This window comes from Zootermopsis nevadensis, unplaced genomic scaffold (genome assembly GCF_977971745.1).
Source record: "Zootermopsis nevadensis isolate Lab colony 2312 unplaced genomic scaffold, Znev_1.0 Znev_ptg000061l, whole genome shotgun sequence".
NCBI classification, from domain to species: Eukaryota; Metazoa; Arthropoda; class Insecta; order Blattodea; family Termopsidae; genus Zootermopsis; species Zootermopsis nevadensis.
Window position 1 is genome coordinate 13490133 of NW_028259192.1, and position 19006 is coordinate 13509138.

Below are 19006 nucleotides of genomic sequence, written 5' to 3' on the forward strand. Positions count from 1 at the left end.
AGGAAATTAAAAGTTACGAAGTCGGGATGTCCTCTAGTGGCATGATGTTTACGCCAAATTTTGTGAAAATCTACCGGTTGGTTCAACCTTTGAAAGGGATCTCACACTGCGTGGTGATGCCCCCCCCCCTCCCCCAAAGAAAGGAAAGTGGACTAATGAGGAAACGGGCATTTTGTCGGGTTCCACCCTGCCTGCTTGTCGTTGCTGGCTAAGTGTAAAAGTCCCAGACGTCATACGTAGTTCGTCATAAATCATAGGCATGCTTCTTGAAACTTCTGCACAGAAAAGTCTGAGATGTCATTAAAATCCATTCATCATTTCTGCTTATTGTGCCTGAGGAAACGCATCTGCCTGAAAGAGAAATTTAGAAGGAAAAAACATTAAGACTCCATGGAGAGGGCAGCGTGAACTCACCTTCATCTAATGAGTTGAACTTTATCTTCGCACCCCATACGTCATCATGTGGTGTTTTGACATTTGAATTACTTTACTCTCCTGGTATGATACGCGGATCATTCATTTTGAGTTATTTAGAACCTTGTTTATTGGTTACATTATTCGAAATGTGTGTTTCAAGATGGCCATCTTCTGGGTTGTTTGCGCCATATATTAGTCTGATAGAAGTTGTTTAGGATGACCCAAGTAAGGAGGGCAGGCTGTGAAGGATATGAAAAAAACCTGTACGGAGAACACCGTTTGCGAGACATGGGCAGGGATCGGTGTGCGATAAAATGGGTCTTTAAGGAATAGGCTGCGATATCCCGGGGTGAATGAAACTGGTTCAGAGTATGAAGATTTCTGTCTTCTGGGTTGTTGCGCTGTGTAGTCTGGTCGATGTTTACCAACGTTCATCGCCCTGATGACGGAGGCAGTATGACCTCTGAAACGTTGGTTAACATCGACGAGACTACACAGCGCAACAACCCAGAAGACAGAAATCTTCATACTCATCGCCCTGATGATGGAGGCAGTATGACCTCTGAAACGTTGGTTAACATCGACGAGACTACACAGCGCAACAACCCAGAAGACAGAAATCTTCATACTCATCGCCCTGATGATGGAGGCAGTATGACCTCTGAAACGTTGGTTAACATCGACGAGACTACACAGCGCAACAACCCAGAAGACAGAAATCTTCATACTCATCGCCCTGATGATGGAGGCAGTATGACCTCTGAAACGTTGGTTAACATCGACGAGACTACACAGCGCAACAACCCAGAAGACAGAAATCTTCATACTCATCGCCCTGATGACGGAGGCAGTACGACCTCTGAAACGTTGGTAAACATCGATCAGACTACACAGCGCAACAACCCAGAAGACGGAAATCTTCATACTCATCGCCCTGATGATGGAGGCAGTATGACCTCTGAAACGTTGTTAAACATCTATCAGACTACACAGCGCAACAACCCAGAAGACAGAAATCTTCATACTCATCGCCCTGATGATGGAGGCAGTATGACCTCTGAAACGTTGTTAAACATCTACCAGACTACACAGCGCAACAACCCAGAAGACAGAAATCTTCATACTCATCGCCCTGATGATGGAGGCAGTATGACCTCTGAAACGTTGTTAAACATCTAGCAGAGTACACAGCGCAACAACCCAGAAGACAGAAATCTTCATACTCATCGCCCTGATGACGGAGGCAGTATGACCTCTGAAACGTTGGTTAACATCGACCAGACTACACAGCGCAACAACCCAGAAGACAGAAATCTTCATACTCACCGCTGTGAAAACCTCAAATCTCACATGGTTCAGAGTAGAATTCACTCTTCTAGGCACGTCAGAAAATTTGTGATTCCATAAAAGACGAGGAATTTGTTTACCAGCTGATCGATTGCCAGGTTTTCAAGGACTCTACTGAACAGAGTTTGAGAAGTTTCAGCTTCAAGACAATTTACAACAGTGATTTTCAACCTGTGGGTAGAAAGGATGCTTTATGTGGGTCTAAGAATTAAAGTAAATTATTGTAATTTCTACAATTATCTATCACAAAATTATTTTGGGTCTAAAACAAAAGCAGCTGTTGCTCGTATACACATTTATGACAGTGATTCGTTGACTCATTTGTGTTTTGGCTGTAGTGGGCCGCGCAGTCAAAATGTTGAAGTTACTTACAAATATTTTATTTGAATTGTAGATGCATGTGAACTGTATTTCACTTCACCAGATGGTGCAGTGACGTTTAAGAAATTAAAATCGTGCTGCAGTCATAATGTTAATATTTGTAATTGATTACAAGGGTCGAAGGATTTTTATACCTACCAATTGCCGGTCCCTAGGAGTCTGTCACCCCACATTCTTGTCCCTGATTAAAATCGTGAGCCAGAATTATTTCCGAAAACCAAGGAAATTGAAGAAAATTATACAATTGCTCGAACTGAAGTCAAAAGAAAATTTGTATTATCTGTAGCGGAACTTTTTGACATTTCTTTCGTGTTTTGTCTTTTGCCTGATACAGGCTGCTGTAGAAGCCTTCTGTGTCCTTTACTTGTAATTTTAAAGCATCTCTGATGACTAATGTAACTGATAAATGTAGTTGCGGTTAACTTAAATTAGCACTTCGATATTTCAACCAGTTCAAAGTAATCTGAGCAGTTCTCTTTGTTCTGACGAGCTGCAGAAGACATTGTGTCATACTAGACCAAGTGATCTTTAGACCAAATTTAGACATGAGTAATGCATAAATACCACAGCCTCCAGAACAGATCTGAGACTCGATGTTGTTCTGGGTTGTGACGCCGTGAGGGCTTGTAGGTAGACAAACTACAAAAGTTTCGGAGAAACATACTGTTTCCATCTTCAGGGCTGAACCTTGAAGATGACGACATTATGTTTCTCCTAAATGTTGGTATCTTACCTATGAGTCCACGCGGCGTTATAGCCCAAAACAACATTGCCGTCGTCACTACAGTGAGAACCACAAGTCTTGCATAATGTGGATTATTTTAATATTATCTTCCTATCTGTGATTAGGTTTTCTTAGTGCCATCTTCCCTTGAAGTTGTCCCATTGAAACGCGTGCATTTTCCGTGTTTCCCAGCGTGTTACATATCCCACTTCACGCAAGTAATATCTGATGAAGACAGTAGGGCTATGTGTTAGATACGTCTTCCTTTACTTTGAGAGACCAAGTTTCACACTCATTTAAAACAGTGATGAACAAACAATGCTGTTTTTATGAAAATGCCACTGCGCAAGTATACCGGCAGAATATAGAGATATTTGCCTGTCTGATTAATGGATGTGTAAGAACCTCACTTGCCAACAAATTCTTATTAAACAGCTGCTTTTGGAACAATAACTCATGACGTAGTAAGATCCTGTAATCAAATATCCCTCCTTGCTCACAATCTTATCATATTTTTATCTTTAATCTGTCCTTTGTGCATGTACATATTGTGGACTCTAGACAACCAACCATTGTGAACGGGTATTGGAAAAGAATGTTTTCAAAGAATGTTGCATACTTACATTGAATTGTATCACAGTAATTAATATTTTAATAGTGTTCATTAAAGGTCTCTAATAACACACTAGAAATTACCTTCTCTATTTCTGTTGTCTTGTAATTTTCTCAATTACATTCTTTCTCGTCATGATCTTACAACTAACTCCATTGTCATGCAGATCTTTTAAATAAACATCTCTTCCTGAATTTCTAAGCTGTTTAGATTGTGCCACGTTTAACGGCTAACTACGCAGTGGAACGAAGTTCTTCTTTGAGAAGCTGATGGGCGTAGCTGGTCAAGAAGTTCCCCGTCTTTTATGGAACCCGAAGGGTCATTACGATGTCTACAAGAGCCCCGATTGGGCACTGTTTTCAGTCCATGCTCCACAGTTTCAACATGTTGATGTCATCCGATATACAGCCAAATCCCCCAAGTGATCTGTTCCCTTGAGACTGTCCGATTAAAACTTTGTATGAACTGCTCAGCCACCAACGTTTGGTGGCTGTATCAGGAAGTACCAGCATGCGAAATGCCGTTTGATACTGTCGTTACAATATCGAGCTTTATCCGCAAATAGGGCGGAGTTCTTTGAACGAGATCATATTAATTTATTTATCCTCATTTGCCTGCTTACAATTGTAAATATGTTACAGATTATTGTTTTTGTTCTTGTTGTTGCTTTGGGAATAAATTGTTGCTTAAATGCAGCTGATTTTCACATTATGTTTGTTGGACGTTACCTCATTTCCATTCGTTGTCATGTCTGTGATTGCTGGCGTACTCATATAGGATTTGAGTACAACTACAAAAGATTTACAGAAGTTATATTTTTCGCAAGACTTGTTGCCATGTAACATTTCAGAACCCCAGAACTGTATCGCGTGTCACTCCCCAGATCGCATGTTCGTGCACCCACAAGGTTATCAGTTGCATGAAATCAAAACGTACGAGTTTGGAGTTGCTTCATGTGGCGTATCGTAAGTTTAAAATTGAATAAAAATTCATCCAGCTGTTCTCGAATTGAAACCTGCGGACGGACAGACATAGTATCCTTTACGTGCTTTCAGTTTGCAAATAACTCATATAAATGTAATTCAGCTGCAACATTGTGTTATGTAATTGCTCTGCAATACTCTGTCCGGGGGCTCTTTCCCCAGGAACAAAGGAACCATGTCGTGATCTGACCACTCACTTCCATCCAGTGTCCAGTTTCAGAGTTCTCTCTGTTTTAAATCCATTACCACTTCTCCGTGTAATCATTCTTGCTTCATTAATTACCCCCACGTTGCAGGAGCACGTGCTACAATATCGTTACATTTTATTGATTTCTGTAAAGGATGCCACTTACATCGTTGCGGCCCGGGGTTTTCGCCCACGCGTCACCACTGGGGGATTTGTGGTGGACGGAGTGCCACTGGGACAGGTTTCCTCCGGATTCTTCGGTTTTCCCCTGTCATAATTCCACCGCTGCTCCATATTTACGCGTGAATCAAAGGGCCCATAGTCTCATCTCATCGCAAGCGACAGTGATGGCTGTTGCAGAGTTCGGGTTGCAAGTATTATCTTTGCTACCGCTCTCATACGTTCTGCAGTACGATATGGAGGGAGAGAGAGAGACTGCGCGAGCGATAGTCGACTGGAGATCGTATTGGTTGGAGGAAGGTAAAATGGAAATCGGACTTTCGTCTGAGCCCAACGCGAATGAATCCGTAAAGCTGCAAGTAGGCTTGACCACTGCCCAGGATGGAGTCTTGGGCCGTTTTTTCTCCTAGGAAAGAAGATCCCGATACCCAAAACTGAATGTGCCCGAGAATCGAAAACTCCTAGCATTGTTAACCTCGGCACTGAATGGAAGTATGTGATTAGCTCCAGGCTTTGCCGGCTCTATCACCGGGGAATGGGTCTCTTGTCATTTGATCGCACTGTTTGCCTATTTGTTCTTCACGCAGTAGCTTAAGGGTGAGTAATTAATTCTGTGACCGCTGAACCAAGCAGAAGTTGGATAAACATGTTACTCTTTACGCATTGTCTAATGGCTTTCGGTCTTCCTTTTAAAACAAAGGATTTATGGTACATGACATGAAGATCATATAGTTCTAGTAGAAAGAACAAACTTTCTGGCGAGAAAATGCAAAATTAATTCTCTTCGTTGCTTGCAGTATGTGGAAGAATTACGAATCCCAAATGAACATTGTCAGTGTAATACAGAAATATAAAACAGAAATAACAAATAGAAATGGATTGACACCCATGTTTCCAATTCAGGAATCTGAATGAAACTGAATTTGATTGTGATTTTTATAGCTGTAGATATAAATACTGGAGTAAGATGCTTTGTTTCTTACAGACATTCACTTTTCATGTTTTTCAGGAGCTGAAAGGAGGTCGGTCATTCCAGAAGCTTGGCTTTACAGACTTAAATCTGGCTGAGTTTGCAGGCTCAGGTCAGACGACTCGACGCTGCCTGTTAGAGGGCTATGACACAAGGCATCGACAGGACAATTCCATGCTCACAGTAGCTATTCGTATGAACATGCTGTCTGGTGACATCCTTTTCAAAGTGTGAGTCTCTCTTAAATAATGTACTTGTAAATAATATAGTTTAGAACTTGTAGGATCTTATTATATGTTTCAGTTTGTAAGTGTAAAACCAATAATACGTTGGTGGCCCATTGCATTATTGAACTCTGTGAAATGCATATGTGTTCTAGTCAGTGGCATAATACCTAGTCCTCTGACATTTGTATCTTTCTTTCTTTAGTCCTTCTCCTTCTTCAAAACACAAGCAGGTAGTAGCCCAAGAGGAAGGACCTGAGTGCCGTGATGAGTTCTCCAGTGGCTCTCTTGCTGGTTCTTTAGCCAGTGGTAGTTCTGGATTTGGCAGTTTGCCCAAGAAGAGGCCACCCTTGTTTCCTTCTGGTATGTTTCTACAACAGTCTCAAACCTTTCAGAATTATATTCAAGCCAGATAAGTTTCCTCAACATTGTCAGAGCGAGTCTTTACATCTTGGAAAGAAATACATATCAAGATGACTGTCTGCTGGGATGTTGCACTATGTAGCCTGTTAGAAACTGACCAGTGTCCAACATCCCAGCAGACATCTTTATTCTCGCCACCTTGAAAAATTGAAATTTTGTCAGATATTTATCAACTGGAAATTTATAGTTTCTGACCTTGTTCAGATTTTTGTAGTAAATGAAGTGTCAAGCTATTCTTATGTATTGGAGTATGCATATGAATTTGATTGTCAGAGAGATGGGAGTCAAGGATGATGAAGCGTGTTTGGCATGTGAGAGGTGAAAAATTCATACAGAAATTTATTAGATAATCTGAATGTAGTGTACTTGTGATGGGTGGATGATATTGAAATAGAGCATTAAGAAATAGGATGGGAGGGTGTAGAGTGCGTCCATCTGCCACAGGCTAGTGTCCAGTGGCAGTCTGTTGTGAACACTGTAATGATCCATAAAAGGCAGGACATTTCTTGAATAGCTGAGCGACTACTACCTTCTCAATAAGAAAGCTGCTCAATGTAATTAGTTGAGTTAGATCTCTTTTGGGTTCCTTGATCTTCTTTTTCTGGTTTAACAATGTTTATACATTTTCCGGTACCCCAACTTTTTAGTTGGCTTGATCTATGAACATTTGGTAGGACTCCTTGGACGAGGGATCGGCCTGTCGCAAGGCCTCTACCTATACACAGGGCAGCACAACACAGAAAAACATCCATGGCTTGAGTGGGATTCGAACCCACGGTCCCCGCGACCAAGTAGCACAAGGCCCACGCAGCCACCCCGGACCCCGGGTTCCTTGATTATTATTAAATTAAAACTACATGATAAAGGGAAAGAAGGTTGTCCCTTTGTGATAAATGCTGTGCCATGCCAAAAGATAAAGCTTGAATTACCCCAAGAAAGTGAGTTGAAAGTACCCAAATCTGTTTTCAACATTGTGTTGAAAAGTTAAATTCTGTTTCAGTCAGTATTGAATCCTGATGTTCAGTCACTTATTTTCTGATCCATGCCAAGAAAATTACTTAAAAGTCGTGTCTTTCACACTGGCAAAAACATTTGATACTTCTTTGCTGTTCTGCATTATATTATATGAATGTAATCTTTGCATAGAATTCTGTAAACATTTATCAGTAATTAAAAATGTGATTGAAAGACAGTAAGTTCATGACCACTTGTTTGAGAACTAATGTCATACTGGTGTCAGAAAAAATAAAAGTTATGCAGTCAGACTTACAAAGGCTGTTAAATTATTTTATTCCAGGTTACCACAGCAATGAATTTTCAGAGTGTTAAAAAATAATGAACATGAATTTATGAAGTGTAGTTTGTCTTTATCATTGAATATGAATTAGTTGATAAATTTTTGAAGAGTCCATGTATTCCAGTTAAGTAAAATCATATCAGAAAACTCTAATCTGAAATAAGTGAGTGAACTCAAGGGGACACTTGATAAGTACACATTACTGTGACAGTATTATCTTACCATGACTGCTTGAATTCACATCTCAATGAAAATCATATGACATATTTGATTTAATCGCCACATCTTACAAAGATTTTCACTGTACAATTATGAATTTCTGCCATCAGTGAAAATTCTCACACGTATTGGAGCATAGTAATTTTATTTAAATAGGATGTCTGTAAAATTGTGGTGGTGTTTTATTTCATGTAAGAAATATGAATGAAATGTGACACAGAAGGGGAAACTGAAAGATTTTGGTGCTGGTGACATTCTGTATGGGGCTTTGCCTCACAAACACAAGAATATCTAGAGTTCTAAACTTGGCAGTATATTCAATATTTTGCTTTATATGGTACATCTCATTACAACTTTATTTTACGTAATCCTATAGATTAAAGTTTAGGAGAGTAAGGAATGGAGATTGAAGTGGTGTAATGCTAACTGTGCTGCCTTTTTTTAATTTGTTCTTGACTGGTTTGTATAACAGTGCTATTTAAACTGCGTCAGTTATGAAATATCAGTTGGTGGGATGATTTTTAGTAATGAATTGTAAAGAAGTGGCCATGACCTATTGCAAAGTACTATTCCATAATTTACCTGGAGGGACTACAGAAAACCACAGAAAGCTTTGTCATGATAGCCATCCTGTGTTATAAAATTTGATGTGGAGACCTTGCGAAAATTAAGTGGGAGTGCTGAATTGCGGCATTTATTGGCTAGTTAGTTAAATTTTTAAGTTGATATGTAACAATTTTTTGTACACAGAACTAGCGACAGGGACTGTCCAAGACACTTTGGATCCGGCGGATGCTGCCGGTGAGATGGAGGAGGGTCATGAACCTGGGCATTCACGCAATTCTTCCAACACCAGTCAAATGAGCAAAGCATCAGGTTACTGTTCCCTCAACAGTCATTCGCAACACAGTAGGCAAAGCAGCTCAGGGGATTCAGGACATATCAGGTGAGGGCAATGATTAGTGCACTGTGAGAAATGTGAAGGCTGTGGCAGAATACTGAGTGCAGGGCAACAGTCTACATAAACATATGATTCACCTGCCTTCTGAACAGTGAGTCTGGAAATCCCCCCTAATTCCTACTGATTTCAGAGCATTGATACGTTATTATTTTAGGGAGGTGGGGGTCATATGAACACAAATCCACATTTTAAGAATTTTAATCTAGCCATGTTCCTCTGTTCAATGCTACTTGGATATTTAGTTCAGGAAATTAAAATTTTGCATGAATTCTGCTGCAGTAATTTGTTAATAATAAAGATATTTGCAAAGAAATGTGTGGTCAAAAATTACAAAATTACTATCAGCAACAGAGACAGATTTTAGGGCAGTTCGTTTTTATTACTATTATTGTGTAAGAACCAAAATCATTGTAAGTAGGGTTTGAGGTTCTTGCAGGAGTGAGTATGCAGATGGCTGTCTTCTGGGTTGTGTCACTGTGATGCCTCTGTCATCAGGGCAATGATCACCCTGATAATGGAGGTAGCAAGGACCTCTAAAACGATGGTAAACTTCTACCAAGAAGATAGCCATTTTCAAAATAAACCCAGCTGTAGATAAGATCTCTTTGCTTATAGGTAAGGAAAAACTGGATGTGTTCGAAATGATGATGTAGAAAATATTTTAATACTATATTGAAGGAACTTGAATGATATGATAATGGCAATATGACATGTAAGTTTCTTCCATATTTGCCATTTTTGAATGATTTGAAAGTGATGTTTTGAGGAACCATGGCATTCACTTTACATGTCTAAATACAGTATTTTACAATCTTTGGCTTACATACAGATTTGTTTTTCATGCACATTTAATTCTTGCCAAATAATTTGAAAAAACTAAATCTGATGAAATATGTTGAGAGATAGTATATTTATTCATGGTTTTGAAACAGTCTGGTTGCTTCTAATTGAATAAATTTGCCTTAATGAAGTAGACCAAGTTGAGATGTCCCTTTATTCATAATTATTGTGCCAATAAAATGGCTGCAGCTCGACAGGCATGTTTACAGTGTGTATAATGTTTATTTATGAGAAAGTACAAGTATGAATGCTTGTTTTGTTGAGAAATTCATCCTAGTATAATTTGTAGCTTTAATTGAGTGGTTTTCCTCTAAGTATGCCAGTCACAATTATGCATGCTTTTCTGTATTTTTGGATTTATAATACTATATCATTATAGTGGAAAAAAAGTTGGCATGGCATGTAATATTATGTTTGAACTTGTTTAAGCATTACCTTGCAGAATGGCTTATACATTTTCAATTTTTTTGTTCAGCATTGTACATATGGCAAATGTCTTATTTGATTTGCTTTAGCAGCTTTGAGCAAGCAAACTTGTTCAAAAATGAGCTAAAATATCCATTTTGTACCTCATTTGATCTGTAAAATACCTTTATCATGTAAGTGCTAAGTAACTGCTGGAACCATTGCCACTTAGGCATTGATAAAGTAAATGGTAAAATTGTTTCTGCACTTAATTAAGCACCACATCTTAAAGATGTATGGGGGGATGGAGGTAAATTATTAAGTTCATACTTTAGCAACTTTGCCCTGGGAAGAGTCCCTGGTAGTTGTTGGTAGGAGGCTGGGTGGGCCCCAGAGTTGTCTGGATGTGGCACTGAAGAAAAAAGTTTTTATCCTAGCCAGGAACCAAACCCCTATTGTCCTGGCTATGGCCAGTCACTATACTGAGTTATCCTGGCTCTGAACCACTGCCTCTTAGTTAAATATATATATTGGACCATTAAATTGAATACATATATTTTTATTTGGATTTCATAGTACGTATACAATAGCAGGTAGTTTGTTTAGAGATTTTGGAATAAAGTTAAAAGTTTTTTATGTGTATGGTGTAAGGTTTATTTTTCTTATTGTTTGAAATTTAAGGGAAACTTTAACAAATAATAATAAATTAATACCCATGAATTAAAGGATCATAACATTATAGTTGTTATTAGAGTACCTATTTCTTCATTTCATGTGATAATTTGTAGTGTTGACATTTGTCTACAAGAAAATGAATTTTTATTCTGCTCCATTATGTGTACAGAGTGTCTCTAAAAAATGTATAGACTCTTTGAACAGTCATGGCACTTATATAGGTACATAACAATACAGGTAGATGTTATTTATGTTATGTTTAATGTTGTTGTACCCAAATGCATAGTTTTCTCTTGTTAATCAGACTGATGGGACTGTGTTTGACGTTTGAGGAAAGTAACTGAATTAATAGACAGATGAATGCAGAATGTACACAGCTTGTATTCCAGATCTTTTAAATCACTACATCATGGTAGTGCTTTGTAAGAGTTGCAGGTTTTTACATAGCCCCCTAGAAAGTCTCTCTTTCCTTTTTAGAATGTTGTCTGTAAAAGCACTGATCATTGTATTTAGTACAACACAAAATGGAAACAATACAACCATATGCCATAAATAAAGATAATTCAGATTGTCAGCTTGAATTTTGTTAGTTCTAGATTTAATTCTTTGGTCTAAAGAAGCTGTTTTTGAACCTCATAGTCACATCACTCAGTGTGTATTAGACAAAAGAAAACCCATTCAATGTTCAGAATTGTCCACTGTTTCAGCAAACATTTCAGTTACCATCTTCAGGTTGAATTTATGGTGGTTGAACATGTTTGGAAGCCTTATACAGAGAAGCTAGCACCATAATAAACTGATTGCCACTTACTGCCACTAAATGCAGGCATTTTGAACATTTAAATTTCGTCTTAAACCAATAAGTGAATAAAGTAAATTTTTTCGGGACACTCCTGTAGTTATAATCATGGATGGATTATAACATGCAGATTTATGTTCTAAATGTTTAATAACGCTTTTGAGCATGATCAGAACAGAATTTATTGATTACTGCATGAACCATATTTGTCCATTGCATTTGATTGTTCTTTTTTTCTCTCTGTCTCTCTTTCTGTGTGGGCTTTATAGGTCCCCATCTTGGCCAGTGTGGGTGCCTCAGTTACTCCCAATTCCGTCCCCGACTACCCATAGAGCTATCCCTACCTCATCCACCTCACCTGTTGTAGATGCTTCCTGGAGTCGATTCTGGTCACACAAAAATCCAGTGACCTCCCGATCTACACAGAATAATATAGGTAACTCATCTTTCAAGAGTCTCATATCTCCTTCCATGACAGATGTTCAATTGAAACTTCCTTCTTCCCCAGTGTTCTTTGCTAACCACTCATCTGCCAATGATACCTTGTCCCCATCCACTGCACCTCCTGCTTCTATACCAGCAGGAGTTCTGTTCTGCTTCCCTCCGTGGGCTTCACCCCGCACCGCCCCTCGTGCTTCCTCTTCCCCTGGCATGCTCCATCAACACAGCCCAAGCTCCCCAAGAGGCAGTCAAGCAGATGCACTTCATGGCAACAACCATATGAAAAGGTAGGGCTCATGATTGGAAAGTCATGTTTTGTGTTAATTGTGATTTTTTGTACAGAATTGTGTGACTGGTATTTGCATTGTGCTTGCCCTGATACATGTAAGATGGAGAGACCCTTCAGACAGGAGTGTAGAACCAGAGTACACGAACCTATCTGTACAGTTAAGTAAACTATTAAATAAATAAATAAAATTGGCAGTAAATGTTAACTAATGCCAGTTTATTATTTAATACCAGCAATACCCCTGTGGGTATTTTATGTTTGTGGTGCACTGTTTGGGAAAAACAGGATAGTTCGTGTATCTGCTGTTTAAGTTCTTGGACACCTGTGCATGATTTGCAATAGAAAGATCTTTAAATTTCCTAAGGTCTCTCCAAGAGGGAAATTGTATGTACTTACAATTTTTTTAAACAGCGTGCTTTTATGTATAAGTTTTTGAACAACCCTGTGTCTAATTTTTAAAATTGAAAAAATCTATAATTTGTCCAGGGTTCTCTCCCCAAGAACTTTTTTTGTTTCCCATTTGTTTCTACAACATGCCATTTGGATGAGGATTGGGATAGGTAGGTGAATTTTGTCTGTTATACAATATATGGACATGGACATTTAACATGATCAAAGAATAATTTGTTTTTATAAACAGAAGGTACATTTTACAATGTATTTGTACATTTTTGCACCTTCCATTACTGTGTGAAGTACTGTCATCAGGATCTTTTTGTCAGTATCAGAATTATCTTTCCTTAGAGACCCCCAAACACTGCAGTGCAAATGGACTGTTACTTTTGATTGGTGTTTGAAAATGGGATTTAACAGTCCCAATGAATAGTATCCATTTTTCGTGGTGTAAACACATTTTTAACATGGACATTTCAGGGGGAAGAACAGTTGTGAAACAAAATAAATGGATATTACTTATATAACTCAATTATATTAAATATATATTTTAGCACAGCTCTGTCAGTTTGTAACATTTTATTATTCGGGTAAATATATTATGGTTTACAGTCAACTTGTATAAATAATTGTGTATTTAAATTACACTAAATTAAGTAAATATTAAAACAAAATAATTTCTACATAAAATGTTTTTCTCTCCATCTTCACTGTGCTTGTAAAAACTATGAATATTTATTCATATTATATTATTATTCTCTTATAAGTAATATTTGTTTCTTTGCTTGTGTAAATTCAGTATAAATATATCAGTTGTATGGAAGTAGATTATACATACACCTGCAGGAATAAGCCTGTAAGAAATCTGAAGGTCATTGATTTGTAAAATGATTGTATTTTTACTAATTTAGGTACATTCTTTCTTGGTCCTAATTTGGGGCATGGAAAATGTTTTGTGTAGAATTTTCCTGTATATAGTCCTTGAAGACTGTTAATACTAACAAAGAATTATAGCCAAAACCATCTCAATGTGGTGCTGATAATTAATATCTGTGACATTATACTGTCTGTGCAGTATGCTCACTGGTTTTGATTTAACTTTACTGTTGTGTAAAAGATAGAGGTGAAGTTTCCCTGGTTCTTAACTAACCGCCACAATGTGTAGGGGAATGGAGGTGTAGTTGTACCACTGGAAGGTAAGTGGTGAAGAATGGCCACCATTGTGCCCATTGAATAGGATGGGTGGGCCCTATTGCTGATCTGGACTGTGCAGTGAAGAAAAAATCCTTTGCAACTGAAACTTGAGTCCTGGTTGTCCTTGGCATAGTCTGGTGAACTGAGTGGCTGACTGACTTCTGTTGTCTGTTTTCATGAGGCCCAGTATCTGAATACAAATAGTAGCCAAATTAGCTGACTCCATGGAGCTGAGTCCTTGAGAAGCAAATACTTGCTCAGATGGTCAAAGGAAGGCAAGCCACCTCAATGCAAGATATCTATACAGAAAATATAATTGTATTATTGAAGTCTGCCTGATAACTATGAAAATGTCTAAACCAAAATTCAGCTCTGTGAATTTTAATTTACTGTTCTAAAGTTACAGGTATTTATAAACTCAATTGACAGTTTACAGATATTTATCCAATCAGAAGCTTAAGTGAATACTTTTTTTTAATAGTTGCAAACTTAAAAAACCATTACTCTTCCTGGAGTGTATGATATTGAGCCCCCTAAGAGCTTCTCTTGTATCAGGCTTCTCTAATGCCCTATGTTACTGTTTTTTGTTGCTGTTTATAGGTTTTTATTACAGTCTTTTTATGCATGAACCAAAGTTTTGTCTTGTTTACAAATTTGATTGAGAAGTTGTAGACACATTATCACTATATTACTGTGTGCACTATTGCTATTACTATGTGTGTATGCCATGTTTACCTCTGCCATTTGACGGACCTGTTTTTCAGACATACGTTATACCATTGCAAAAGGATGGAGTTTATGTTATGTCACTAAATGAATCTACAACTGTTTATTCCACAGGTAGAAAATTGTGTTACTTCAGTAGTTTGATCAGCCTGAGCTAAATATTCATATCAAAAGGGGGCTTGTATGTCATAGGGTCTATAGTAGTGAAAACACATTGGTGCATGGATACAAATACTCATCTGCAGAAGGGTTAAAAAGCCTAATTCCATATACTGAAACAATTCTTAATGTATATCAACATTTTAATTCGATAATGATTGATTCTTGATAATGAAATATATCACGTTAGTTCATGTTGGTATACAACAGAATGCACGGACCCAAAAGTAACATAAAACTGTGCTAAAATACTGTTCCCGGATGTCTCATAACTATCAAAGATTTGTACTTTGGTTTTTAAAGCTACAAATTGAAATAAAGGCAGAAACTTTTGTTGCTCTTTGCTTAAACTTATATATCAATGAAATGTTTCAAACTTATTTTAAAACATTGATTTTCAGCCATAAACATATGGTTCCATTTTAATTCTATTCATGAATTTCCAATACTTCCATTATATGCCATGGCCTGAAACTTACTTCCTCCCAAAACATATGTTATTAAGTTTCCATTGTAGCACATAGGAAGTTCACGAACAACTGGAATTAACTCAGTTGTGGCTTGTGCCACATGGCTGGGAGCTGTAGTGGTGTTTAGTGACATGGGAGTTGAACACCAGTGGTTGGCTTGCAGGAGTGTGATGTCACAGCATCGGAAGTTGTTTGAAAGCAACTCAAAACTGCCAACTGTGGCAATCAGCCCCGATGACCAACCAGAGGAGAGTGACAATTTGACCCTTACAGCAGCTGTCATGCATCGGAGAAGCAGCACAGTGTTAGTGTGCAAGTGTACATCTGCCATGCCTGTTGGTGTTTTTATTGATATGAAATGCCTGCTGCATAACCATTATTTTACTCAGCATCCTATTATCATATTCTTCCTCTCTGTTACCTTTTGTGATGTTACATTAACTTTATGTACCCTGGTTTTGTTTTATGTTCTCCTTTTTTGTCATTATAGAGGATATGTCATTAGAAATAATGTTTATCTGTTATTATCTGTTAATCACTGCACTCATAACTTTGAGGATACACAGTTTATATGAATGAAATGAAGTGAGGTCTTGGGTTACCAACCACATTTATATGGAACAAAAGTCTGATGTTTCAGAGACTGCGTGTCTGTTGTCATGGACTGATAAGAAGTAGACAGACAGAATGGAGAAAGAGACAGTCTCCAAAATATTAGATTTTTGTTCCATATCAATCTGATAATCTCTCAAGGAGACTTACTTGCATTTAGTTTCTATGATAATTTCAGATTTTATAGACTAAAAATGTTAACATCTTTCTTTCATGTGGTCTTTTTATTGAATGCATTTCATGAAGCTTCAGCATGTGTGCACCAGTTTCAAGTTCTGTTCATTAATATTTTAGTCATAAGATGATGTGCATCTGTTCACAAAGCAAGCCTGAAATTTTCTCTGCATTAAGCAAGCGCATCATGAGATCAACTTACACCTGTTACTTTAGAGATAATAGTTGTTGGTAACTAATTATATTTCCCTACTTACCTGCTTTGAGTTATTGTTCTAACAAAATGCAAAAATTGTTTGTTGCACATAATTAGGAAGCATGATTTTTAAAACTGTAAATTATATAGCACCACATTCCTTGAAAACAAATTTCACAGCCTTTTAAAATATTTTGTACCATTTCAACTTCTTTCTTAAGTGCAGTGTCTGTAATTCTCAAAATAATTGACATGAAATGGAAGTTATTTGTAGTTCTTCTCTTTGCCACTGTTAACAACTTAAAGATATACTTTGAATATCGATGTGGTATTCTGGGTTGTGACACCATCTAGCCTTGTATAAGACTGCGCAGCATCTCAGCCCATTGCTTTGAGAACATTAAATCTCAGACACATTAAATACTTCACAGCATGCATGTTCATGTGTTAATGAAGCACATTCAGCAAGCAGTCACAAACAACTGACAAAAATGGGATTTCCATCTGGGAGATTTGGTATATAGTTAATGACCATTTTTCTCAGTAAACTGCTGTGTTGTGAATCCAGTGTTATAACCCTAAAGTTTGGCACTCTAGCATGACACAGCGCATGAGAATTAGTAGTTGGATTGCAAAGAGTGAATATTATAGATGCTTTTTAACCATTCATTACAATATGAATTGATTTTAATAGGAATAAAATAACCACAATTTTTAAACTGAATTTTGTGTAGTAAGATATTGAAAACCATAATTAACAAAGTAGATTTTGTTAATGATAGAACGTTGTATTAAATTCTTTGGTGTGATGTAAATCTGTGTGCTCCAGTAGAAAAAAATTATACTGTAAAAGTTGACTTTTCTCAATTTTGTAGACATTACATGAAATTTCAGTTTGAAGAATTTATTTCTTATGGTATAGCAGTGTTTTTCAGACCTTTGGTGATGAATGAGAGTATGCATGGAAATAATGGTAACTTTGCTGCAATAAAAAAATCCTACTTTTGAAGCACATCATAATACACATAGTGCATATTATATACTGCACTTGATAAAAAGAAAACACCCCTATTGACATTGTCTTATTCTTACTGAACAAATTTATGTACAAGTCAAAGGTATTGGGTTAAAATCTTCAACAGATTTGTAGTTTTGGAGGAAAACAAAAAAGTACATAGAAAATAATTCCTGGAAAATTATCTTTGCTATCGTAGTATTCTGAACCAAGAGATTGTTGGATACATAATTTTGCAGAATATATCATCTTATTTATTAATTAATAACAATGGGATAACTTTTGATAGGTGATGGTGTATGACTAATTAAATAGAAGTAGATAAGTTGATGGAAAATGTGTAACCAATTGAGCTCTAAGCGGTAGAAAAGGGCCTAATATTTGGATGCATTTCTTGTTTCCCCCATGCATGCTACATATCTGATTCATCTTATGGTAGCAAGGTGATTTTGTTGTAGCGGTGTGAGATATTTTGCTGTATGTATGTTTTTTAATCCTAGATGTAAGTGGATTAATAATATAATATTAAAATGGTGAGGTTGTGGACTGAAACTGACTCAGGATATTTTCTACTGGCAGGCACTTTTGAACGTAATGAACCTTCATTCCATAAAAGGTGGGGGATTTCTTGGCCAGCTGAACAACTGTCATCTTCTCAAAAAGGGTTCTACTTCTTGTAGTAGTTATTAACACTATTTCAAATAGAAACTTCCAATGTATTGATGTGTTTGCTATGTTATATCTAATTAATATCCTATTTTCATTCAGTTTACTGGTTGTTATGAAAAGTGAAGCAGACTGGTGAAATGAGAATGCAGTGAAAAACAATAATAAACTAAGATGTGTTTTAGGTGGTAGAACATATTTTCCCTTTCTCCTCCCCCCAAAATTATTGAAACATCAGAAAATATCCCAGAACCTAGACATATGCTGGAAATACTGAGAAGTCTTACACTGTATCTTATCAGAATGATCATTTAAAACTTTGCTGCAAATAAACAGGAGGTGTTCAGTTGCATTTGTGGTACCAGTGCTAGTAACATTTGTGAAGGTATTAAGTGAGCAGCATTGTCGTAGGTGTAGCTAGCTTTTGTGCTGTTGAGATGTTGCATATTTGGGTACTGTTCTAGAAATCCAAGTTCTGGGTCAGGATTAAGTGAGACCGGGTCACTTGACCGGGCAAAGGCAGCACTAGAGAGACGCAAGAAGGCATCTGAAGAGGGGGCGCCACAGGCACGTGTTGAAGTCACACGAGTGAACCCAGATAGCCTCATTGATGAAATCTTGCGATCCACCAACTTGGAACCACAAGATGAGTCAGGTATCAGTAATGTACCCTCATTCTTGAGTGATATTGTATTATTAGTTAATTTGCTTAAAAAGTTTTTATCGGAAACCATTCTTTCAGTATCAAGATTTACAGATTGTCTCCAGCAGCAGCATGTTTTGCCTTGTTTTATAACAGTAACAAATTTTATTAGTTACCAAACAAAACAGAACACTTGTACTGGAGAGTGTTCAATAAATACATCCAGGGTATGTTCTACTCATGTTTACTACCTTCACTTTGATGTTCATCACAACAGTTATTTTTATACATCCTCGAGAGTAATTGGCACATTTGTCCCAATGATAACATCACCTGTTTTATTTCTGTGAAGAATAAATTACCCTAGCTTTCATCTTCTCTTT

General features: G+C 37.3%; 1 protein-coding gene across 5 annotated transcripts in view; it reads left to right on the plus strand.

The window, feature by feature from the left end:
* LOC110831224 (early estrogen-induced gene 1 protein) overlaps window positions 1–19006 on the plus strand; it is a 58419-nt gene that overhangs the window by 30330 nt on the left and 9083 nt on the right. For 3 of the 5 annotated variants that reach the window (XM_087340099.1, XM_022066983.2, XM_022066984.2), the window contains 5 exons: window positions 5842–6032; window positions 6232–6389; window positions 8716–8911; window positions 11915–12373; window positions 18445–18635. In XM_087340099.1, the coding sequence (XP_087196225.1) occupies window positions 5842–6032; window positions 6232–6389; window positions 8716–8911; window positions 11915–12373; window positions 18445–18635 (1195 nt within the window). Of the gene's footprint in view, window positions 1–5841; window positions 6033–6231; window positions 6390–8715; window positions 8912–11914; window positions 12374–15480; window positions 15622–18444; window positions 18636–19006 lie in introns of all 5 variants that reach the window. The other 2 variants (XM_087340100.1, XM_022066987.2) reach the window with 2 other exon arrangements.